This window comes from Aulonocara sp. 'chitande type north' Nkhata Bay, linkage group LG6 (assembly GCF_057382095.1).
Source record: "Aulonocara sp. 'chitande type north' Nkhata Bay isolate Kocher_YH1m ecotype deep benthic linkage group LG6, A_spYH_male_GT1.1, whole genome shotgun sequence".
In the NCBI taxonomy this organism is placed as follows: domain Eukaryota; kingdom Metazoa; phylum Chordata; class Actinopteri; order Cichliformes; family Cichlidae; genus Aulonocara; species Aulonocara sp. 'chitande type north' Nkhata Bay.
The window spans coordinates 18,790,157-18,815,275 of NC_141349.1; the positions used below are offsets into that span (position 1 = coordinate 18,790,157).

A 25,119-nucleotide genomic window follows, 5' to 3' on the forward strand; every position below is an offset into this window, starting at 1 on the left:
AGAAGAAGGGAGGAAGCAAATGCTGTTCAGGATTAAGATGAAGCAACAACCACATGCAGCACCTGTCAGTGTTTGCTTCCTGCGTGACTGATTTGTTCTTTTATTCTCAAACAACCAGCTCACAGGTAATTCTTCCAAAGTGCCTGACCCACGGTTAACCACTTACCCGTAACTCTATCTCGGTCGATTTAGGAAACGCCTATATCCCCACCTTTCCTGAAAGGTCTCAAACCAAAAATAGCCGACATTCAAACTAGAAAGGAGTCGTAGGTTATAATTTTTCTCTCAAGATTTTTCATTTATTAATTTTCTATAAATTATACAGTCAAAAAAGCACCTCATTAGCCTCACATTTTAATAACAGTTCCTTCTTACTTCAGGTGTGGCTATTCAGAGCAGCTATTGCATGAGTTTATTTTTGCGCTGTGCACACTCACACTGCAAAATGTCCTAACCGCCTGCTTGGTTCATCTAGTGACAGATGACTCTTCTTTATCATCTGGGTTTTTTGGGCACAAAGAGGCCACAGTGTGCCTGGCGGGTCAGTATTCAAGCGATACCATTTAACCAATGAAGGTGCACCATAAACCTTTTCAGCATCTGTTCAGGTCTAATTCAGTGTTTAACAACTTTTGCTTTGAACTGTAAAATATTAAATGCCTGACTTTGCTCCTTGGAAATGTGCATTCATTAAATTTACCTATGCAATTACATCTGGAGGACCAAAACCTCCAATTCAGCAGCTATTATGACCATATCGCCACCGACACCACACGCTGCCCTGCCCGTTCTGTCTGAACCACAGACAGGTCAGAGAGGGAACGGAGCTCACTTTTACAGGTTTCTTCCTGTTATATTGTTGTCTGTCATTCAATAGGTGCCGCTCTCTTTGTTTGTACTGTAATATGATGGGAGAATTTTGTATCACTTTGTCCTCTCAGATTGGACCGTGGCCATGTTGGTGGGTGAGAGATGAAAAGGAGGAGGTGTGGGAGGATCCAAAGTCTTTCTTCAGGGTTTAAAGCTTGTTTCACCCACTCACTGTGAACTGTTGTATGCAAGAAATGTTTGTGAATGTGTCTGTGGAGAAGTAACACACAACTGCTGTCATACATATTAGTCATTTCAGGGATAAAATACGAGTTGCGTTTAGATAGAAATATTTAGGCACAGATTAAATCGTTATTTTTCTTTAAATGAGTAACATGCAGATTCTCAAGACTAGTGATGGAAGTTTTCTATACTTTAAGGCTTTAAAGAAACTTCCGTAGCAGAGCATTAATGGAGTCTACCGCATGAGTCGGCGGGCTGGAAGGCTGCAAGGTTTTGGAGAGGAAGCTGAGACAGGCTGGCGGCTGCCTGAGTTTGTTGTCATTCTGAACACAGAGCTGAAAGTGAGCTGGTGTCTGCTGGAGACAGCAGGAAACCAGAGAGCAGACAGGGAGCAATGGAAAGGACAGAGGACAAGTTCTATAGAAAGGGAGTTGAGTGAAAGGGATTCGAGACGAGTAAGAGGCATAAAGGTAATTGAGAAAGGCAACTGACAGACTAAGCCATCTGCGAGCACACAAGAGGCCATCCTACTGGCGTGTTAATGAAGGAAAAGCCAAAAAGCAGAAGAATGTGAATAGGATGGACCTCGTTGGGTTGTCTCGGGGGGCTTAAAACTGAATGAAAGCGAAGCCAAGCTACACACTGGCACTTGTTGCACTTCAGAGAGCCACGGGTACCAGTGGGCTGAGTCACGGGATGATTTCCAATCGCTATCTTTTTAATATCACCCCTAACAGACACATCCAGACACATCCATTACATCAGCATATTCAACTAACTAGGGGCGACCTAATTTCACAGAGATAGTGCGGTGGCATTAAATTAAAATTTGTAACTTTATTCAGTCCTTACTTAAAAAACTAAAAATCTATGTGAGAAAAAGAAGAGAATGAAGAACTTACCAATCATTAATGAGAGGAGCTTCTGGACCTTGGAGCTTACCCCCACAACCCTATACAGGCCTTGGTCATTAATGCCTAGAATATAACAATAATAAAAATAATACACCTCTACTTGCATATTACTTACAATACAATAATGACAATTATTGAAATAATATATTTGCAGCATGATTTCAATTTTAACCAAGTTCATTATGAGGTAACAACATGCATAAAAATATCAGTTTTTAGAGGATCTTTTTATGAAGAGGTGGCCAGATAAGAGCAAATAAGTAAGAATAATGCCGTGAAAAGGCAGTTGCATGTCTTCAGTACAAGGTGCCTGCAGGTGATGCTGGGAAGTCTTTTGCCTTTTCAATACTGGAGAAAGTCTGCCCCCTTGTGTACAGATAAAGGCTTGCATGCATGTTACCTACTATTATTACTATCCACCAACACTGAAATTTATCCTGCAATTTTCCATATGCTAGCATCAGATATTTACATTATTAAATATATTTATAGCTCACCTCTTTTCTCTATTGCACTGATGGAATTCTTCACAAAACTGAAACCAACGTCATCCAACTGAGCGTCGACTACAGGTAGGGAAAAAATGAAGACGAAAAAAAACACCGATGCTTATAAAATTGTGATATCACATAATTTTACAGATTCAGTGTCTGGCACAGCTGGATCCTTACTTCCACGTTCTTTAGAATAAGTCCTCATAAGATAATGTCCGACCTGTTAAAGTAACAACCACAAAACACAGACGTAGAGTTTTAAAGTTTACGCAATATATTTTTGGGGAGTTCTAAGTATATGTTGGTGTAAAGCTACATGTATTTGCTCTCTACAAGATGGCAGTTAAAGAGAATGTATTAAAACTCCATGAGTGAGTGGTAGATGATGACATTGTGAAAGCTGACTCACAGGCTCCTTCCCACCCATGGCTTGCATCCAAAACTTGTGGTCATCCTCAGACAGAGCCTGCACTGTAAGCACCGTTCCTGGCCTGGGAGAGAGCCATACCACACTTGTATTAGGAAAAGCATCAGAGGTATAGTTTTGTAAAATATTAAGGAGTGCATGAAATGTATTTGCAAAAAAGCAAAAAAAAAAAACACCCTCTGCCACATACATCTTAGATTGGTTGTACTACAAAGAAGAGGCCAGCTGGTTTTATGACACTTCCAATCATGTAGGAACAAATGGGTATCAAGTTACTCATTACAGGGCGAACAGATGTGTGCACTGACATTTCCATTCTAAATTTAAGGTATTGCTCTTCTATTAATACTACAGAAAAGGGGCGGCGCAGGGTTAAGTTCTGTGACAAAACGGGATATATATTACAGCATGATGCGTGAGGGCGGTCCTCCAAAACAACCCCTGCAGTGCTGCCCTCGGCTATCCAAAACATAGCAACAAACACCAAGTGTGTGTGTGGAGCTAAGCCCTTTAGCAAAACAGATCTATGTGCTCTGTGAACAGTCTGTGGACAACATTTACATTGTGTTCAAGCAAAAGTCATCCAGCAGGCAATAACAAATAATGTGTCACCAGTAATCCAAATTAAACGACAAGTTTAATACAAGCAAGATTTTATCACAGTGTGTTTGAGAACATAGTAAGTGACAATATACCGATCTGTTATATCGAGGTCTAAACAGAACCTCCGGTCCAACACATCTGTCGTTTTCCGGACACAGGATTTGAGTGTGATGGACTCTGTTTCCCCCTGGAACAAAAAAACATCAAAATATGGTTGGTTATTTAAAAAAGAAAATGCATGACAAAATGAACGTTGTAATGGAAAGTAAAAGACTGAACAGAGTCTGATTTTTTTTTAGTGTGCGGCACTTCCACTCACAATCTTTCCTCCTGATCGGTGGTCAAAAGTCACCATGTGCAGGATCTTTTGCTCTTTAACAAATGTGCAGTAACGCTTGACCCAACTTGAACCAAAAGGAGGTGGCCCTAGATGAAACACAAATATTAACAACATACTGTAAACATTTCATGTGGTTTAAGTCATAACAAGCCCTTTTGGGCTCTGCTGCAACACGCTAACACACAATTGACAGTTCCAGTGTGGTTCTCCCCGGATAACGCTCGCAGTTTTCGCAATGTCCTTTTTAGCGAGCGAGTGACAAAAAAATACGCAGCAGTAAGCAAATTCAGTTAAAACATCTACAGTGTCAGCAACAAGTGCAACTTCAGGAACTTATCCTGTGTTTCAACTTTCTGTGTCACGCTACAGCAACGTTGCTGCTGATTTACATAAAAATATCTGATATATCACCTCCATTTACACATTTGATTAGCAGCAACAACAAAAAATCCCCTTCTAATAAGGAAGAGTTATATTTGTGCTTTTTTTTGTCGCTCAGAGTTTGGCTGCCTGCTGCGCTTTATTAACTAAAATGTTATACACATACTATTACATGATCACAAACAAGTCTTACGTTTTTCTTGTACATAGAGGTAGCCTTCAAAACTGATGGGACTCGTCTGTCTGTACTCTTGCGGTGCCTCTCTGATCCTCTTCATCAGCTCGTTTACTTCCGACCGAGTGCCCTCAAATCGATTCCTTGTCTAAGAGGGAGAGGAAGCAAGCGCACACTCCAGGAAGTCACTTTCGGCCGCTTGGTAGGGATGACCTCCAGAGGCCTCATTAAGTCACAGCTTGTATTTTTATGGCTTCCATAAAACACCTTCAACTTTTTGAAATTAGCTGCTAATTTACAGTATATAAATGTAAAGGTAAGAATGAAACTGTGTCCTGCAGGATAGGAGAAATCGAAACAACAGAGGTGTGACCTGAAGCGGTAAAGAAAACAAAACATATTTTTCTCAGGAGTTGATGGCCAAATGAAGATAAACAGACAAGTAAATACTAGATCGGAACATGAAGAGGCCTTTTTCCCTATTTAGTGACCAAAAAGTTAAAATTTAATCTTCTGTTTTCTACACTTAAGACCTTTCTTCTGTTCCTCTCAAAGTGCAAGGGAAATGACATATATAAACATTTGCTATCATGGTAACAATTAGGCAAAAAAAAGTATTATTTACATTTTGAATATTAATCTGCAGCTCTCGTTTATAATGGTCAAAGTCCTTGGCGAGCTCAAAGCCCTGGTGATAAAAGGTGAAGACTGTCTGAAAGAAGGCCAGCATCTACAAGGAAAACACATGAGACGAAGAAAAAGACCAGAGATAAAAGGTCAGCAAGTAAAAGAGAAACTTGCAAACTATATCCACATAATGACAGGATACGATGGAATTGTTTAGTAACTTTTAGTCAGGCAAAAACTTGTGACGGTGTAGGACTTCACATATTGCCTTTTTGTTTTAATACGGAAGGGGTTTGGGATTTCTGTCATAAAGCAATACTGTTATGACCATCTGTATCTGACATTAAGTGTCGGGATCTGTAATTTTCCATAGTGGTTTTAGCTGTGACAAATCTACTAATCTGAGTCAGTATTAAAGTTACAGATTTCGTTTCCCAAGAAAGTAGATCCTTACTTACAAATATTTTCACATCTATTAGAAGGTAGGCACACTTTGTACAAGGGGAAATTTCAAAGACACCAACTCGATTTAGTGTGGGGTTGTTGAAAATGCACCCCTAGAAATAGAGCTCTACCTTTTAATCCATCATTTCTTACTGTAAATCAGGCTAATCCCATGTACTGTATACACTAGCACATCGGTTTTGTTTTAAGACATTCATTGTGGTATGAATGAAACACCGCGCCAGTGCTTTTATGCCATTTTAGGTCAGTTACGCACCGGTTCCACACACTCAAACTTCTTTCTCTCTTGGATCTCCTGCAGTCCACACACGTAGTCCAGCGACTCCTCCTGAAAGTGCCTCCTCATGATTTCCACCTGCGTGTCTGCCTGGAGAGGTGGAGAACACACCCCATCATAATTATAGTTACAGGCAGAAGCGCGGAAGCAAAGAAGAAACATCACAATTTTAGTTTTTTTGGTGCAATTTGGGACATTGAGGTCTACCTTGGTATGGCTTTAAATTGGTATAGAAGACATACTGAAGTTAGTAAATCAAAATCTGACACCAATGTTTAGCTAATTTCTACCACCCCCACCAAAAAAAACCAGGTTTGCTGTGTGATCAACCTCCATTTCTTGTCTCTTTGGACAAAGAAAAGCCACACACGCTAAAAGAGACGAAAACTGAAGGAAGTGCAGGGATCCGTCTTCAAGGACGGCAAAAGCAGTACAAGTCAAAGCGAACTTAAATGTCATTCAGACCCTACAAAGACTGCACAGGACACCACGGCTTCCTTCCTTGTAGCTTAATGTGCAAACTGTTGATAAAGTGAGAAACACAATCTTTCTGATATCTATCTATCTGGCCATTATCACTGCTTCTTGTGCTTTGCAAGCCAGAGCTAACCCCACTGACTGATGGTGAGAAAAGACACACCAGTATTCACATCTACAGAACAAGGGGCGACACTGAACTCTAACCTACCAGTAGGGAATTTGAACAAAGAAAAGATCTACTTATTTCATTTCTGTGATTATTAGTATTTGAAAAATGCCCAGAAGTATCATAACCATCCAGGAACTACAAAGCAGCAAGGCTTGAATACTAGAAATACATTTTAAGTGCCATAGAGTATGCATATTTTCACACTACAGCAAGTTTGTTTCAATATTGTCAAGTAAACATCCAGCTCTGATTACTACAGATACCAAAGTTCTCACTTGTAGTTCACACACCAGGTTTATATTTAGTATAAACTGTTCACTGAGTTGTCCTAACAGCTGATGGAGTTCATGACCCTTGTAGCAAGGAATGAAATATGGGGTCTATTTATACAAGTCTGCTAAAAATCAGTATTGGTGCCACAGACTCTTGTCTTATAAGAGTCCCAAAGAATACAAAACCCCGCAGTCGTGATGTTAACAGTTCTAACCACCCCCTGGTTGGTGGATCTAACGTACGGGCAAGCTTTACAGGGTTTCATCACAAAACACAAAAAAACATTGTTTTGTAAAAGGTGGCTCAGTTCGTCGTAACTCAAAAAATGTCAGCTTGTGGTAGTGCAGCGGGGATTGATCCACAAACTGCAGCAGCCACGGTCAACCTCAGAGGTGCGGTACAAAAGAGCACACATTTCCTTTTCAAACAAGCCAGGAAAACTATTGCTGCAAGGCATGCCAGTGGAAACCCAAAGCAGTCGACCAGGTTTTGCAGCCTCATGGCACCGAACGATAAAGCCAGAACCGGAATTCAGACACTAAACAAAACATCTGCTTGAATAATCTTACTGTCATAATAAATTCATATCATGTACGTCACACAGAGCGGTCAGGCAATGATAAAGATACCTCTTGCAGTTGCGGCTCTTTCTTCTTTGATGACATATTTAGAAGCTTTTCCAAAGAACTGTAGTATTTCTCTGTTTCCTTTTCATATCTCTTTCTTTCCGCCTTAACAAAATACAGGGGGGAAAAAAGCAGTAAAATTAAAGGAGAAGAAATACTTCCTTATTTTTGGGAATTAAAGTAAGAAGCTGTATGTGTAGTAAAATCCATTAAACATTAACTACAGAAACTACAAATGCATTTTTTATAGTTATTAAGGGCATCAAGCCTACAAAAACCAGACTGTTTAAGGGAAATAGATTTTGGAATGAGAGGCCCTTACCCTTAATGCACCAAGCTGCTCTTTCCTGAACTTCTCCAGAGGTTTCATTAAGGTTTCTGTGATGTTCCTCATCTACGGAGAATAAATGCCTTCATTAGTGCTCATTTCAGTGACATGCTTCATTAATAAAACTTTTACTTACTTACTCACGACATTCAAAACTTTCCAGTCTTAACGAACGAGCGGCTCTCTGTAGTTACTTGCCACTACTCTTGCCACTTGTACCATGTTGCATAATCCATCCTTTCATTTTAATAATGCTGCCATGCTTTTCAGACATTTGCACATTGCAAAACAATGACAAGAACATGTGCAATTTTTATCTGTTACTGTCCTTCCTTGGTGACACATTATCTGGCCCATATTTACATACTTGAACTGCCACATGAAAAAACTGTGGACTACCACCTGGAGCATATTTGGCTTTGCACCAGTTGTTGTCTATTAGCATGCCAGCAAGGTAAACAGACAAAGTATAAGGCCACACTCGGCAGCTTCTCTGCTCAATGGTAAATGGCCTGCATTTGTATAGCGCTTTTCTAGTCCATAGGACCCCAAAGCGCTTTACACTACATTCAGTCATTCACCCATTCACACACTGGCGATAGCAAGCTACATTGTAGCCACAGCTGCCCTGGGGCACACTGACAGAGGCGAGGCTGCCGGACACAGGCGCCACCGGGCCCTCTGACCACCACCAGTAGGCAAACACAGGGTTAAGTATCTTGCCCAAGGATATTTGGCATGCAGCCAGGAGGCAGCCTGGGATTGAACCACCGACCTTCTGATTAGTGGCTGACCTGCTCTGCCACCTGAGCTACAGCCACCCCATCTCAAAGTGAGTCAAGATCACATTGAACTGTAAGTGTAAACATTGGGACTTCATTCCCAGCTCATCCTCTGCCAATCCTCCCCCAAAAAAACCCCAACCCAAAACATAAATAAGTATTAAAAAAAAAAACTGTACTGCAATCATTCTCAGCCAAGATGGCTGTAACTTTATATAAACAGTATCAATAGAATCTTTGTGGAGATTTAAAGCTGAAGCTCCATTGTGGCTTCTTAAAAGTTGATAATATGCCAACATTTGAGCGGCTCAATGTTTCGTTTTTTACCTCTAAACAATACTAATTACTAAAAAAAAACTTTTGTCTTCCAGTAGTGCATTATTAAAGTTACTGTACGTAACGTCTTTACTCCAGAGTTTCTTCTGTGCTGAGAACAAAGCATGTCTGTACTTGTTTGGCCAAAGTACTTTTCCTTACGCTGCATGGTGATGTCATCGCACTTTACTCTGAGGATTCCTGCGCTAAGTCTGTGCTTACGGTCTGAGCATGATGCTGTAATAGGCATCTCCGCAAGCTACTGATGATGGGTTCACTCCCTAACCCCAGACAGGCATTACAAGAAGATGGCTGGAAAGTCTGCATCTGCATTGTAAGAATGCTTCAAACGAGTAGCACTGACAAGTGTATCAATTCACTATTAGATGGGATTTTTGTGGTTATACTGGCAGCTATAATATTGCTACCTGTGGCAGAATAGCTTTATGGCAATATACGGTCATAAACACTTGCATTGTTGTGGATCTTGTTGGTGGTAGCGCTTTATTTGATCTGGCTTGGTACTTAAAGTTTGGGTGTGTGATGAGTGTTGTGCGTAATGTAGTTATGGACTCTTGCTCTCTCTGTAGCCACGCCCAGGCAGGGCATGTGACAGTGACCCTTAGACAGCCAGAAGGGGAGGATATGTGCAAACGCTAACAATATTGCAACAACAGCTGGAGAATATGCTACAAGTATCCTACATTATGAGCACTAGACACACACACACACACACACACACACACACACACACACAAGGTACAGCGGGCTTTCAATTAGGTTCTAACGGGTCACTCTCACCATCAGCTCTCTTTGGTCTTCAAGGTTTTTGAGGAATGCTGAGAACTCTTGCAAAGACTCATCTGAAGAAAAAACAAAAAATAACACATACAGGGTTAAAGATATTAGAATTATCAGTTGCACTCGTCTAACAGCACGTGTTGGCAAAAAACATATGGTTAGCGCCTTCAATATGAGGTGGTTAGCCCACACTTACCGATACATTTCTCATCATCGGTCTTTGCATCGCCAATGTACTCAAACTGAAACTCTCCCAGGCACTGGGCGAACTTGCGCTGTGCCATCCCAAGCTCTACAAGGAAATGTCAAAAACATAGTAAACATCAGCCTCATTGTATTAAAAAGGGATTTTACAATATAAATCATAACACACTACAACTGTGTGTCATCCTGGGCACCACCTGTGGAAAAGTGACATAATAAAGATAGTCTTGAAAAGTAGGTCTGCTGCACTTAGCTGTTAACCACAGTGCAAACATCCTGTCTGTCTACATCCTGTTGCACATCAAACCCTCGTGCACCAGCAGTGCAGGTACCACTGCTTCACATTTGCCACAAAACAGGGCAAACTATATTTAGCAAGTCACACAATACACGAGTAAATGCTTTGATGCTAACAACGTGATGCTTAAAAGCTAGACAGCTGTGAAGCCAATACATCTAAATTAATATACACAAATTACAATATCGATTTCCCAAATGCAATGCAGTATTATATTTTCCTTTCCTAAATAATAACATTACATGAACCCCAAAACTTGGAAAATAAAATAAAATGTTTGGTTTCTACAGCACTTTGGCAATGCTTTTTACTGCCTGACTAAAGGCAGGTGACTAGATTACTGGAAACTTAAAATCATCACACATACAACAGGACAGCACAGCAGTTAACACTACTGCATCACAGTGAGTGCAAAGGAAGCAAAATTGGCCAGAGGTGTGAATGTCAGCATGAATGGCTGTCTTTCTTCCTGTGTTAGCACTGCAATGGACTGGCAACTGTTCCAGGGTGTAACTTGCTTCTCACCCTAAGACAGCTGGGATGGGTTCCAATATGGATGGAAGGACGGATGGATAGTAATCTGCCCCAACATACCCTAAAAACATCATGAAGCATTCCTCAATCAACACCAAACTTAAGCAATGCAGATAACTAAAAAAAAAAAAAAAAAAAAAAAAGTCTTTCACACTGTTATTTGGATTCCTGGCTTGCTTGTGGCTCAGCTATTAAAAGGTTAACACTTTCAACCTCGACTTTATTCGTTTTCTTTATCTGAAACCCACTGCTGGTCACTCTACACTCTAAAGGTGTTAAATCTGTACCGTCCCAAAGCACACGAGGCACATTAAAACCAAAACACCTGTGGTTTGGGTCCTCTGGCCAGTTGACGTGGAACTAGGGGAAGTTTAAAGGATCTTCCAGACAATGGGGCAGCTTCTTATTATAGTATTGTTTTTGCTCTAAGTAGTTTTTCATATAGCATTTGGAGGAAATGCTTTATTTTCTTGTGAGATCATTGTTGATGTAAGAGAAAAGTATAAACAGAAAGTGAAGCATCTAAAATGCATACAAGCAGAACTTGCACAATCACTTTATTCCTCTTTAGCAAAAATACTATAATAAAAATAAATAAAACACAAGGATTCATGACTTGTTTGTGGCAAATGACAGATCATTGCCTGACCCCTGAACAACTGCAAGACACAGAACAGAATAACGTCACACCGTGAAGATTGAAGTGAGCTTTAGGCTACGTTCACACTGCAGGCGAAAGCGCATCAAATCCAATTTTTTTGACCCTATGCGACCCATATGCGATCATGGTATGACATCCGATATTTTCAAATCCGATCTGGGTCACTTTCATATGTGGCACTGAATCCGATACATATCCGATGTTTTTAAAACATCGGATATGTATCGGATATATAAAACAGCAATAAGGATAATTATTAGGTTATTTACATTATTATGTAAATAAAATAACTTAAAGCAAAAATTGGGAAACGTAAAGTCCGAAGTCTTTATATTAAGGGCCATCAGTCAAACAATATTGTTTGCTCTGGGTCTAAACAGAGTGCGTTGTGTGTGACGTCTTCTTTTGCGCATGCCGGCCGCTTTGAGGGTTCACACTAGAGCGCCTTTGCTGTCGCATTTTATTTGTAGTGTGAACAAGCAGACAAAAAAATTGGATTTGATCAAAAAAATCGGAATTGAGCATTAAGACCTGCAGTCATCCTTTTCTGTATATATAAATAGGACACTGCACAAGTTTCATTAAGAGATGCAAACACAGAACAGCGGTGGAGTATCAAAGACTGACTCCTCTTTAAAGGTTGTAGTCTTTTATTTTATAAAGCCAGAAGAAACGAGAGGGAGGTGTGCTCGGGATTCCTTATTATTGTCAGGAAAGAATCACTCAAGTTTCTGTAAGACTTTATTAGGCAAATATTCATAGAAGACAAATGATGTCATAAACTTGCTTGAATCACACCAAATACACGTGCAGCTCATTTTCCTAATGTGCTTGTACTATAATGAAAACTTCATTCTGTCTCAGAGGTGACTTCTACCTGAAGGAAACACATCCTGGTGAATGATGTGTGTGAGTGCTCTAAATATGGGTTAAAAAAGGTATTATTTTCAAAATAAAGGTATAGCAAATATAAGCCTACCAGGTCATTATTTTGGAAGCAAACACATCTAAGCTATAGGTTGGAATTATTTTTATTTTTTTTTGAAGGGACCGTAAATCTAGCAGGAATCTAAACCACACCGACAGCAAGAATTCAGCTCAGCAAGTCCATAAAAGGTGACTCTGGTCAGCCTGCTCTCATCCTTAATTGGCAGAACATGGAATGACTACAAGCAACAGAGGCAGGACATATTTGCTACCCACTTTGATAATAGATAATTTATTGAGTAATACACAGTACTGCATAACATCCAATGCTTCTCTTTGGATCTGGCCTCTTGTAAACCTTACGCAATATCTTCTGATGTGAAGACCTGGCACTGCTGTTTAGTCAGTCCACGAGAGGGACAGTGAGATTCAGCTGCGTAACCAATTAGTCAGAAATTTCCCCCAAATGCTATTGAGGAGTCCTTCACCGTAATGCTGTACATGCTAAATGTGATTTGTCGTTGGCGTGCTGAAATCAGCAAGGCCTTCGGTGAAAACGGCATCTTCTGAACTGCAGCATATATAGATGTAAAAAATTATTTCATATACATCATTACAGGGCCCAGACGAGGTTTCCAGATCTTTCGTGTAAAGATTTTGATTTCACATGGTGGAGTTTTAACTTTTTGCAGATGGTTGGAAGATGGGCTCAACATGAAATACATTTCTGGAAAGTTTAGCTAACTAGTGAGCAACTTGGAGTGAGGATACGGATTGATACTGCACCATGGTCACGTACTCTGCAGACAGTCCTGAAAGTACTGAAAGCAGAAAGTGTTCACAGATTCTTAGTTACAAGCATCTTTTCTGCCTCATTTTTTTGTGAAAAGGTTCTCATATTAATGTGTAACAGTAAATCTAAATGCTGATATAGCTGTGAGATTTCCCAGATTTATTGAAACTTCTTAATAATGAGATACACTTACTATTACTTAATTATTGTAATTTCTAAACTGTTTAACCAGAATGAAGCAGTCCCTCACCACAGACAGACCACACAACATCAAGTTGATGCAACTGGCTGCATCGTAGGGTTACAAGGCATCTAAATCACACCTAAGTGGATGGGTGTTTCCTCCGTTTTCTAATGTCTTTAAGTTACCTTTTTTGAATGGAGCCGTTACCAGAAAACAGTTTTATCAGCATGGAAACCCTTTAAAAGATAACCCCCGTCCCAATGCATTTATCCCCATTTGATGACTTCAACAAAATGTTTGCAATATGAGTCTCTGTGCTTTGAAGCAGCCGTGCTGAAGGAACACAAGGAAAACAAGTATTGCCAATTAAATCCTTGCTCAAAACCTTTTATAGAAAAGCAGTGTTATTGGAGTGCATTGCTTCTTTTCATTCCCAAAGTTGTGCTTTTTATTGCTCACTCCCCTCTGTTGCTTTTGGCATTGCTTGTTTGTTATCAATGTTCGACATAACTTTCCCCCCCATATTTTAAACTTACAAAGTTTGTGTTGGTCAGTGTTATATGCTGTCATCTTTAGTAGTAGTATTAGAATGTAAGGTTTTAAAAGCATAGCTCATTACCAACCTTTCATTAAGGTATTTACTTGATAGGTAATGAGTGACCTTTATGGAGTCCTTGGTCACCTGCAGGTCTCAACTTATCCAGAAACATATAAATGTAGAGTGGAAAGTTCAACTCCTGAATGACACAGTAAAAAGATGTTGTGACAACATTACACTGAACACTGCCACACCTTAAAGCCTCAACACACTACATTGTACCTGACGTAAGGTCAGAATCAAATGTCACTAAAAATCAATGCCATTCAAGCAATTACTGTTATACTGCAGAGTGTAATGTGCATGCTGTAATACACAGGTTTTCTACAGAGTTTTTTTTTGTGCAGTGTTTAAGTTGCCTCAGGGATTCAGTTCTCAGTGAGGCACTCGCTTCTCTGCTTTTCCAGATTTAAACAACTTACACAATAAGTTTCCAACAGAGTTGGGATGATTCATAATTACAAAACTAATGATGTATAAAATACAAACAAAAACAGGGTGCAGTAATTTAAAAAAAAAAATTACAAAGACTTTCTGTTCTTGAAAGTTGCATTTAGCCTAAAAACAGACAAAAAGCTGTTTGCAACTTTTTATGCCCACAACTTTTTTAGAAATTCAATATCTTCTTGTTGTACTATTTACAGGGTGAAAGGTGAAATTACAGAGTTCCAGATGTTTTGGGTTGTAGCCTGTTTTTGTACTGTTAGAGAAAGATCATGGGGGGAAAAAGACACAGGTCTTTTGTATGTTACTTTATTAGGATATGAAACATCTTTTGTGTATTAAAAAAAAAAGGTAATACAGGGCTAACAACACTGTGGATAATTAATATGCACTCCAGAACACTGATGTCAACAGACAGATTTGCATGGTTTTTATTAGAGCCACATGTGCAGTGCAGGTCGCACCCATCTGCAATCTGATTACATAGGCTGCAAGCATGTTTAACACACTTCAGGGTGGACAGTTCAGGCCAAGCTGTGGACTTCATTACATAAAACACAAAGAATGAATGTTATCCAGTTACATGAAGCTCCAGCAATAATCAACACCAGGCAACACTCAAATAAGGGGAAAAAGCAAAAACAAAAAAAAACCCCGGCATTGTTTTCCTGTACAGTTTCAACAGCATAGATTAATTGGATACAATCATTCCAGTGATAAACAACGTGTCAGATGAGAGGTCTGCAGAAGAGATTGAAACGATATTTCTTTCCTTCAGGACAGCAACTATCACATACCACACACACTAGGGCATGCAAGAGTCCAAGGCAAAAGCTTCGTCTGCTTTTTGCCTTTTAAAGCAAGGCATTTCAGAGCAAACCTGGGAACTGTCAAACTTGGCTAGTTTCTCCGCAGAACACCAGAGACCCTACTCTTCTGGATTTACAGTGCGAGTCATACAGACCCCACCTTACTTGTATCTGATATCACAGGCTATGCTGTTCTATAAGCGGAAAGCAAAGGAAAATAAGTGGCCAGCTATGTGACATTAGCACTGGCATGCCCATTCAGGAAGACAAACAAAATGTGAAGGGTAGTGAATTAAAGGACTCTGGTTATTGTAGAGTGTCACCGATCAAAGGGCAAGACTACTTAAAAAAAGAAAAAGAAAGAAAGAAAGAGCAAAACGAGTGAAGAATCTTTAATAGAAACCTCTGGAAAAAATATTTTAAAGCCAAAGATGGTGGTTGTCCTGTAACACCCACTAAAAAGCCAATCATCTGCTTTATATCAGCCGAACTAAAAAAAACATAAGCCCATTGTGCTGTTGCACATAGTGTAGAATGTTGTTGCACTGCATGGCATTTGTTTAGTGCTCTGATGGGATAAACCAGAGACCTTGCTTGACTTGGTGCTCTGGATTAAAGCATAAATGATGGAGTAATGCTTTGATATGCTGCTCTTGCATACTTAAAAAAAATCTTTTTTAAGTTCATACTTAAAAAAAAAAAAAATTTAATCAGATTTGACTGTTGAGTCTACGCATACAGTTTTTATGCCTCAGTCTCACTGAATCAGAGTTTTGACTTTCTCTCTATTCATGTTTCTAGTGTCTTGAATTGTCAGCCCAAAATGATGCTTAAGCATTACCTAGATGGCTGCTGTGTGGCTAGACTTGTGATAAGTACTATGCATAACTGCCAATCAACCCTATTGCCACTTCTCCCAGGAAACATCTGTAATCTGCATGTCCCTCAAGCTTTATAATTAATAATTGAAATACATGTTACCCAACTTACCACACGGTCTATGAAACAGTGTATGTACACAACCCACATACTAAATAAAATTTCAACACATCTGTCAGCACAACCTGGCAACCCACAACCTTATTCAAGGGTGTGTGCTTACTGTGCAAGCAGAACATTTAGATGCTGTATGCATTAGCTCATCACTTTAACTTTAGGCTTGCCATTCCACCAAAGATATAGTAAACAGCAAGACTTTAAAGACACAAGACAATAAATAATGTTTATTCTTGCCTCTGAGGAAGGTCTGAGGAAAAATATAAGGACCATTGATTTGAGCATGACTAAAGTGTTGTTAAAAAAACAAAAAACCCTCCTTCCAACTGTGAACAAGTTGGAAGCTGGGCCACAAAGCACTCATCTCTATAGAGCCAGCTATGCATCAACTTTGTTGGGACCAAGTAAAAAGTGAAACACTGGAAAACGCCAGAAAAAGTCCAATACTACAAAAATATATACAATTTACACAGTGAAGTATCACCAAAATCACACATTGCTGATCTCCTGTTAGTTCGGCAATAAAGGGAGCTTTATTTTAAATATATTTGATAACTTCGATGTTGTACTGTGCTGTAAAACTCACTTCAGACAAAGGTCTGGTGGACAATAGTAATATTAAGTTCCCTAACTGCCTGGTCCTTCACCAAAAATCACTGATTAATCCATTTAATTTCTCAAACACTGTATTAATATCAGGTGCTTTAAGAACTGGCATTCACAAGAACAAAAGCAAAAAAAAATAAAGTCAATGACAATAATGAATCTAACACCAGGAAAAAAACAACAACTTGGAGTCATTGTACTGTCAAGATATTTGATTAATCTACAAAATGGTCTGTTGTTACAGTGCAAACAGCTTCGTTAATGGAGCCTGATTGCTTAAAGCACTGTGTTGTAACATATATTAATAAACTGTTCAGAGCAACCTATCCATTGGAAAATACTGGCACTTACAAGTTGAATATTAATGAAACTGATTGTAGAGTTACTGGTTGCACGCTCACCAGTGCTCTTTATAAAAAAATGGCCTCATGTTTTCTGTTACACTGGGCTTTACAGATTAACATCACTGATAGTCAACAACAGTTAGCCCAAATCCTTTTTAACTTGCTGAGGGTTTTAAAGCAGAACGTTTAACATGCATGTTGGGACTGCAGTAGCTAAGGTTTTCTCCATAACAGACTATAAAATGTAAGTCCATGTCAAAGGTCAGTTGCAGAAGAAGTCCACAGTGTATTTATTGGCATCTGTTGGAAAGTTGCTTGTTATGATTTCTATAGTCTCACCAGATGTGCCACTTAGGTCAGGAGTTGCCTAATGCAAGCCCACAGTGTTTACGTGCCGCGCCTTTCCACAGTCTTTCCTGTTCCACTCTCCCATCTTTTCCAGGCTGTATCCCAGCTCTACTTGCCTTCCACCTTTGCCCTCCCCAGAGCCAGCTCACCCGACCCCTCCCGCAGCTCCCTGACCAGAAAGCATGCATTACTTCATTTACGTATCCCTGAACCTCAAAACAAGTGTGCTGGGTGAGGCTACGCTGTCAGTAACAGCCAAGAGGCTGATCACAATATTTCAGTGTCTGAGGTATTCTTCCCCCCTCAGACACCAAAAATGCTTTTCTTTCATTATGCAGTGAAAGGTGTCCTCACCAAAAAAGGAGCCCTTGAAACACTGCAATGTAATATACTTTTATAGTAGACCTCTTCCTTGGAGAGAGAGATAAGGAGCGTTCCTCCCACATGACTTCACGTCTTGTGCTAATGCGATTTTAATGAAAGATTGTGATGTGGCTCTTTGGCAGAATCAGTAATGTGATTACAGAGATGAGCAGTGAGCCAAAGCACACTATGGCAGGCTACTCTTAAACCTGTCTGCCAGACAGAAAGAGACCTTCACATCGCTGGGCTTTCAATGTGGAACCAAAAGTGAAACTACAAAAAAAATTACACTTATGGAATTGTTTTTCTGAACTGTTTGGTCAATTTACCTGAGCAAGTCCAGCTGTGGAAGAGACAGGCCTGATCTTGCTGCAACTTTGTCTAACTTCAGTTTTCCAGATTATTACAACACGAAAACACAATTTGCAAGGGGCAGTGGAGAAGTGAGCAGTGACAAGACTGCCCAAATAACAAGATCTTCAGAAACCGAGAACTCAAAACTTCCTGGGGGAGCAAAGAAGGTTTACTAAAGACAACAGTGACGTGTAGCTGAGAGGGTACAGACAGGACACAGTTCCTGTGGAGGAAACCCTCTGAAACAGAAGCACATCTGCATGCTGCTCCTCTAATGGGCACTTCCATGTCATGCCTCTCTGGCCCAAGGCCCCGCTTCAAAGTTTCCTCCCAGAACCAAGGACTTTCCATACTGGCACATCCTCCCAGCTGTAGCAGCCAAGGGAGTTACTGAAAGGCTGAGAACTGAATGGATTTCTAGAACAACAACTGTGCTTTGAACTGCCCAAACAACTGAGCCTTCTGAGGGCAACACTAAAGGAAAAAAGAATTATCATGAAACTAAAAAATCTATACCTAAATTGCATTCAAGATTAAATATGTTAGTGTTCACTGCAGACCTCTAAATAACACATCTGTACAATACTGTCGAGTGTTGCAGCTTATTGTGAAGCGGATAGTGGCCTGCAGATTAAACAGCTTAGCGGCCTCAAATCATGTCTACACATCAAGAAAAAGCACAATCTTGCATCTAGATATGTGGCCCTTTTAACTTCAAAGTTGCAAACTACAAAAAGCATACTCAGAAGAAAACTTCTGATTGTTTGTAGGATTCTCTCTAAAAAGACTAACCAAACACAGTGTCTCATGAGACTGTAACCCTATTATCAGAGTGTATCCACCTAAACAGAGCTAGACTGTGATTGAGCTCCACCCTACGAATGTACATTAACAACGCTGTACCTTACTTAAACTTTAGGTATAGCCCAAAATACTATAAACTTAGTAATACCCCTGTGCTTAGAGAAAGGCCCTGTTCACACCCAGCATTAACTTGGGTGGTCTTGCAATAAGTGGACAGCTTCACAGTACAGATGTAAAGACACTTAGGATGCATTCAGCCATAGCCGTTTTGTTTCCTGTGTACTGGACTACACTAAAGGACCGCCTAAACAACTGGCATGTAGATCCATGAAGGACCTCTGCAAACAAATCAGGAGCGGTAAAAGGCAGATTTTGTCACTTTGAAAACATCTAAAGACTTTTCTACTGCCCACTGAAAACTGATGTACTTTGATCAAATCACCCAAGAAATAGCTATGCCAGCTATGAACAGGATCAAAAGTTTAGAGCAGCGCGACAGACTTTAAATCTATTATTCTATTTTAAGAATCAGAATATTTGTAGAAAATTATCTGTAGAGCTTTCAATCCATTTTAGGCCATCAAACTCTACTACCTTCAGTTATTGAGCTGACAGTTCTGACATTACAATAACAACCCATTAAATTACAATTAATTGCAATAATTTATTTTATTTTTTCAGTTATACTAAACAGACACATACTTACAGTTTGACAGAAACCGGAAAGGACTATATGAATTGTGAGGTTTACTTAAAACTCATTAAATTGTAATATATCTATATCATGGCTAAAGCACTTCTGGATGGATGCAAACTGCATTTCGTTGCCCTGTGCATGTGCAATGACAATAAAGTTGAATTCTATTCTATTCTAAATGTTATGAGTTTAGCTTGTACAACCATCCTTGACAACAATATCTTGAAGTAACCATTTTCTGTATGGCCATCAGTCTCTTACATCATTGTAAGATAGACTTTTAAGACTGTGCACATTAAGGTTTGTGGACATTTGTAAATGCACATCTCTCTTAATGTCCCACCACACCATTTCATTCAAGTTCAGGTGTAGGACTTGGCCATTGCAACAATCTGATTTTCTTCTTTTTCAGCCATTCTGTTGCAGATTAACCATTGTGCTTGGCATAACCCAATTTGAATCAACCTTGAAATGAAATGAGGCCATCTGTTTGACAGCTAAATTTGGACCAACCTTTAGCTGTCATACAGATGGCCTCATTTCATTCTGCAATACTTTGGTATACAGAGGAGTTTGTAGTCAACTCAGTGACTGCAAGGTGCCCAGGCCCAAATCAATACCCCTCTACCACCGTGCTTGACAGTTGGTATGAGGTGTTTGTACTGACATGGTGTGCTTGGTTTCCATCAAACATTGTGTTGTATCTTACAGCCAAACATTTCTACTTAGGTCTCATCTGTCTAACGGACATTGTTCCAGAAGTCTTAGGGTTTGTTCAGATGCCTCTTTGCAAATCTAAGAAAACACTTTCTCCAGCCAACTCTCCCAAACAAGCCAAATGTGTTCATGTTTTTCCTAATTGTATTGCCATGAACTTTAACATGCTGCAGAGTAGGGCTGTGTGATATGACCAAAATCTCATATCCCGATATAAGATATAAGACATCTATCGTCCCGATAACGATATAAATCACAAAACTTGAACATTTTCTGTAAATTCTGTGAATCTCGGGCAGCTCGACTTGCGGGAAGTGTTTCCAGCTGGGCATCGTGTACGTGGAGTCGAGTGTTTTAACCGATGCATGAAACTATACATTTTTAGACACAAGTTGTAACGGCCGCTGTTTTCTTTGTGAGTATTTATTACACGGCGTGCTGCGGGGAAAAGCCTGTTCTAACGTTTGAGTCTAAGGTTTATTTTTTAGCACCTGTCAGCTCTTTTTTGCTTCTCATCCGTAAACACTCTGCATACTCTTTCACGTGATTCAGTTTATTTTGAAAAGTCTCTACAGGATCTTCAGCTTTATTGTGAAAGGTTTATGTGGAAAATAAACAAGCGGACACGCGATGGTTTTACTGTCGCTGTTGCTAACGACAACGCATAAAAACAGGCGCTTGTTGTTGTTGTTTTTTATCCTAACAACAAAAATATTCTTTTGCTTAAGACAAAAAAGAAAAAAAGAACTACAACCATCAAACTTGAGGCAATGATAAATTATTGAAATTGATGACGCTTAATTTGATCATCTGTTGTTCACCAATAGAAGAAAGCCTACTCCACCCTGGACAGACTAGCTTTGTTTTAAATTAACCTTCAGCACAGCACAAAGAACAGCCTAAAATAGAAATAGAAATCAAAAAGTTCTGCTTTAAGTCTAGATAACATCTAAAGCAATCAAGCCATGTCTAACAATCTGCTGCAGTAGCTCTATAATGTTTAAATTGCTCTATTGCTGCCACTACCAAATAGTGTAAATGGCTCCTGATTAGAATGATAAAAATACACCAAAAACAGTTTTGTTGACAAAATAGTTTCCATTAAAGGCTTCAGCACAGGCCAAGTGAATTAGGCTGAGCAAACTTCATTAATGTCAAAACATAACCATCACTTCCTTCCTGAAACAGATTTTGCAATAGTCCCATTGGGAGAGCATGACCAGGGTTTCCTATTTCTTGTCATTTTCTAAAAACACCAACACAGACTTAGTGAAAGCAGTGATATGCTACCATCCTGACTCTACTTTAAATCAAAGCAAAAAAACGACAGTCAAATACGATGCTAAATACAAGATACCACATGCCATACTGAAACTAGACACTATGTCACTGTGCCAGTTTATACCAACACAGCAGTGCACCAACATCACATCAACTGCCAGTGAGTCACCACAACACTGCGGAGGCTATTCAAATTTTTTGTTGGTGCAAGTAAAATAATAATACTACCAACATTTCACCTTGAGCATCTGCAAAGGTCTGAGGCATATGTGACTGTATTGACATCTGCACACCCTCAACTGTAATGACACCAGCTATGGACCCATTTTCCAAGAGGATTGAAAAGTAGCATTGTAAAAATCCTAGCTGAGGGGTCCGTGTACATGTCCACAGTTTACCATAACTCTGGCCTAAGGCATGAGAAAGTCACAAAAATTACAGCAGGCATTATTAAACGTACATAACATAAGGACAGTTTCCTCATGTTCAATCAATGTGACAGTTGTATAGATGAAACATGTTTAGACAACTTTAACCAAAATGTCCTTTTAGAGGGTACACAACTATCCTCCTAAGATCTTTACTCAGATTGAAAGAATTTAAGTTTATATGTTAAGTTTTAAAGTTTAAGTGTCAAGGGAGTCACTATGATGAGGGGGTCAGAGTAGCAAAGAGCTCCAATGAGACCATGGAAACATTCAAAAAGGCAAAGAAACAGGCCGACAATCCCGGCTGTGCACAAAAAAGCAGCCAAGTAATAACACAATCAAGAAAAACATTTTTAAAAATGGACTTTCCAACATGAAACTTTACTATCTGCAAATATTTCTCAAAACTGTGTCCAAAAATGTAATTTATTGAATAGTTTCTGATACATAAAGTGCAAATAATGCACTATTGTGCGCGGAGCCCTTGTCCAGCAAACCTCTCAGTTGTGAGGGGAAAAACTCACGCTCAATGCAGCCACACATGGCTTAGGGCGCGGCCCGCCCAGTCAGAAAGCAAAATATGGTGACTTCTGTGCCTTTAATGTATGCATTTAATAGCTTGCTAAAGGTCCTATTTACATATTTGGATCATTACTAAACCACAAACAATTCAAGTTAAAAAAAATTTAAAAACTAAAAAGAAATGAAAATTGTTTTGTTGCATGTAAAGTTTTTTAAATTTCTGGGGGGAAAGAAAGGGAAATTATGAACTGCAGATTTTAAGTCCATGTAGAATACACATCTATAACATGAACAACTTGATGTGATACATATTTTTGAGTCACACATATTTTTTCTAATTAAAGCACATTTAAGTGACCTAATGAACAAACAAGCACACACCACATAACAACCAGTTAATATGCACCTTTGTAACCAAAAGAAAAGATTTTAAAAAATGCACCACCTCAACTTTATGTTAAAGCAACGTAATTAAAATAAAAAGACAATCGATACGCATTTAAAAATACATAAAAGGTTAAAATATTTTAAGCGCCAAAGGCTTTTTTGTAAGCTAGAGTGTGGCTAAGACTGAATCTCAAGACGAGATGCAAAGATAACTTTAACGCCACAAACTGTTTGCATCAAGAGTACAGTTTTCATGTACATGCAAGAAAACTTAAGTATCTCACATACCACACACCTTGTCCTTCCAATAAAAAAAAGCTTAGGATATAAATAGAAACATCAAGCTCAAAATCAGAGAGCCAGTTTTGAAAATCAGTCAAAATATTTTGTTGCTGTAGGAAACACTAAACCAAACTCATATACTTATAATCTTATGTTTGTGACACGCTAATACTTTACAATATTAACCCTTTGCCTCAAAGTCTGCTCATGCAGTGCTTGTGCACTGTGTAGTCAGCATGAAAAAACAACTAGTAAATGTGAGCTTTGGGAGACTTTAGGCTTTTCTAGAAGCAAGTATGAAAATCATACCTGACACTAACCAGCAGCACAGACAGACAATAAAGCAAGCCTGAGGGTAAATTTTAGCCCCCCATCAGCATAAAAAAGTTCACTAAAATAGGATTGGTATTATTTTAAACCTTTCAGATACAGTGTTTCAGAAACTAGAAATGATTCATGGCATTTCCAGCAAGGCAAAGCAGTCTGTTTTATAAGTGTTTAAGTCCTGGCGTTAAGCACAGGGCAACCTACAGACAAGCCCAGCCCATGAGATTAGAGTTCAAGGAGATAATGTAATCATTTTTAACCCAGCTGAGGTGTGTGACTGAACAAATAGTGTAAGGTGTTATTAAAAAAAAATCCAGAGCACTGGTTCACACAGACTCAAAACTTTCCCCATAAAATAAAACAAAAACTTACATTTGTTTCCCCCACATTATCTCGTCTTACAATAACCCTTCAGCTACTAACGAGCGCCTCATAAACAGAGACGCTACAAGCTCTGCAGTTTCTTATTAGGTTTTCGTTTTTCACTTCTCTTGTATTTCAGGTGCTTTCCCCGAGTGTCTTTGCTTATTTCTCAGCTTTATTCGTCTCATCGCTCATTTTTATCTTTTTTTTTTTCCTGTTTGTTTAATTAGCATTATTTTTAAAACACGGGCGATATGTCTGGAGCAAACTTTGATGAATTAAAACACAAACGTTACACTCTGCGAAGGGAGTGGACTCTCAGTCATGTACACATCCCCAAGTTTAAGGATATTTGCACTGAAGCCCGGCACTGCAAAGTGTTGACAAATTGAGCCAAACTGACAGACCAGATCTAAAAACGTTTTTCCTCTACATGTCCATTATATTCCTCACACCTAGCTTCAATTAACCTCAACAGCCTCGCTCATAACATAATCAGTGCTGAGTGCTCGATTTGTCTGTGACTCACTGATTTTCTTGCACCATTTGAATATTAAAAACGTCAAACTTACGCTTGGTTGCATTGATGAGGTTCTTCCCATCTTTGTACAGCTCTTTGATAAACCTGTTAGTTTTGTCCAGCTCTGCTTCGTGTGACTTTATTTTGTCCCTGAAGCTCGGGCTGTCCAGATAGCACTCACTAAATTCCAGCGGGTGTAGTCCCATTGCTGTGACAGATTGATAGCTTCGTTTTCAAACAACGGAAAACTCACACACGGAAAAAAAGAAGCACAACAAATCCAGGTTCAGTTTGCAATTCGAGCAAATAAATAGTCGCTGCTGTTAAATGACGGGTCGTTTTTTAGGAGTCTTCGAGTCGGGCTGAGAAAGCATAGCTACGTGAAGAAGTAGCAGCAGCAGCTAACGTTGTTTAGCATGGTAACTTCTGACAAGGGCTCATGGGTGTAGTTCCACGGCTGTCAAATAAAACCAGAATGACTAGCAAGTGTAACGGTTAAGAAGTGATAAAGATACGATATCGCCTGAAGCATTCATCGGAAGTCGGTTGACACCAGTGGTCAAAAAGTCAGAGTGTGCTGTGTCCAATTTTTTCCTTCCTCCATCAAATGTACTCCACCTAGCTAAAGTGACAGATTGAGAAACTCCGCTACTGACATCTGCGTGCGTGTTGCAAACTTCTGCCAGCAGAGTTTTGCGCCAGATAGCTTAGTCAGGATACTTCCGCCGTCGTTTCTTCGCGTGCCCAATGACCGTTGTTTTCGTTTTGTGGTGGGAACAATGGGGGTAATTGCAGGTT

At 39.5% G+C, this 25,119-nt stretch overlaps 1 protein-coding gene across 5 annotated transcripts in view; it reads right to left on the bottom strand.

Annotated features, from left to right (window-relative positions):
* The window catches only part of arhgap10 (Rho GTPase activating protein 10), a 52,069-nt gene extending 27,042 nt beyond the window's left edge, over nucleotides 1-25,027 (bottom strand). For 3 of the 5 annotated variants that reach the window (XM_086295400.1, XM_086295397.1, XM_086295399.1), the window contains exons 1-14: nucleotides 24,374-25,025; nucleotides 9,727-9,822; nucleotides 9,531-9,592; nucleotides 7,627-7,698; nucleotides 7,308-7,409; nucleotides 5,736-5,846; nucleotides 5,013-5,117; nucleotides 4,406-4,535; nucleotides 3,811-3,917; nucleotides 3,584-3,678; nucleotides 2,871-2,952; nucleotides 2,639-2,681; nucleotides 2,465-2,533; nucleotides 1,956-2,030 (exon numbers count right to left, since the gene is read on the bottom strand). In XM_086295400.1, the coding sequence (XP_086151526.1) occupies nucleotides 1,956-2,030; nucleotides 2,465-2,533; nucleotides 2,639-2,681; nucleotides 2,871-2,952; nucleotides 3,584-3,678; nucleotides 3,811-3,917; nucleotides 4,406-4,535; nucleotides 5,013-5,117; nucleotides 5,736-5,846; nucleotides 7,308-7,409; nucleotides 7,627-7,698; nucleotides 9,531-9,592; nucleotides 9,727-9,822; nucleotides 24,374-24,527 (1,303 nt within the window). In that variant the 5' untranslated portion in view covers nucleotides 24,528-25,025. Of the gene's footprint in view, nucleotides 1-1,955; nucleotides 2,031-2,464; nucleotides 2,534-2,638; nucleotides 2,682-2,870; nucleotides 2,953-3,583; nucleotides 3,679-3,810; nucleotides 3,918-4,405; nucleotides 4,536-5,012; nucleotides 5,118-5,735; nucleotides 5,847-7,307; nucleotides 7,410-7,626; nucleotides 7,699-9,530; nucleotides 9,593-9,726; nucleotides 9,823-24,373 lie in introns of all 5 variants that reach the window. The other 2 variants (XM_086295398.1, XM_086295396.1) reach the window with 2 other exon arrangements.
* Nucleotides 25,028-25,119: the final 92 nt, after the last annotated feature.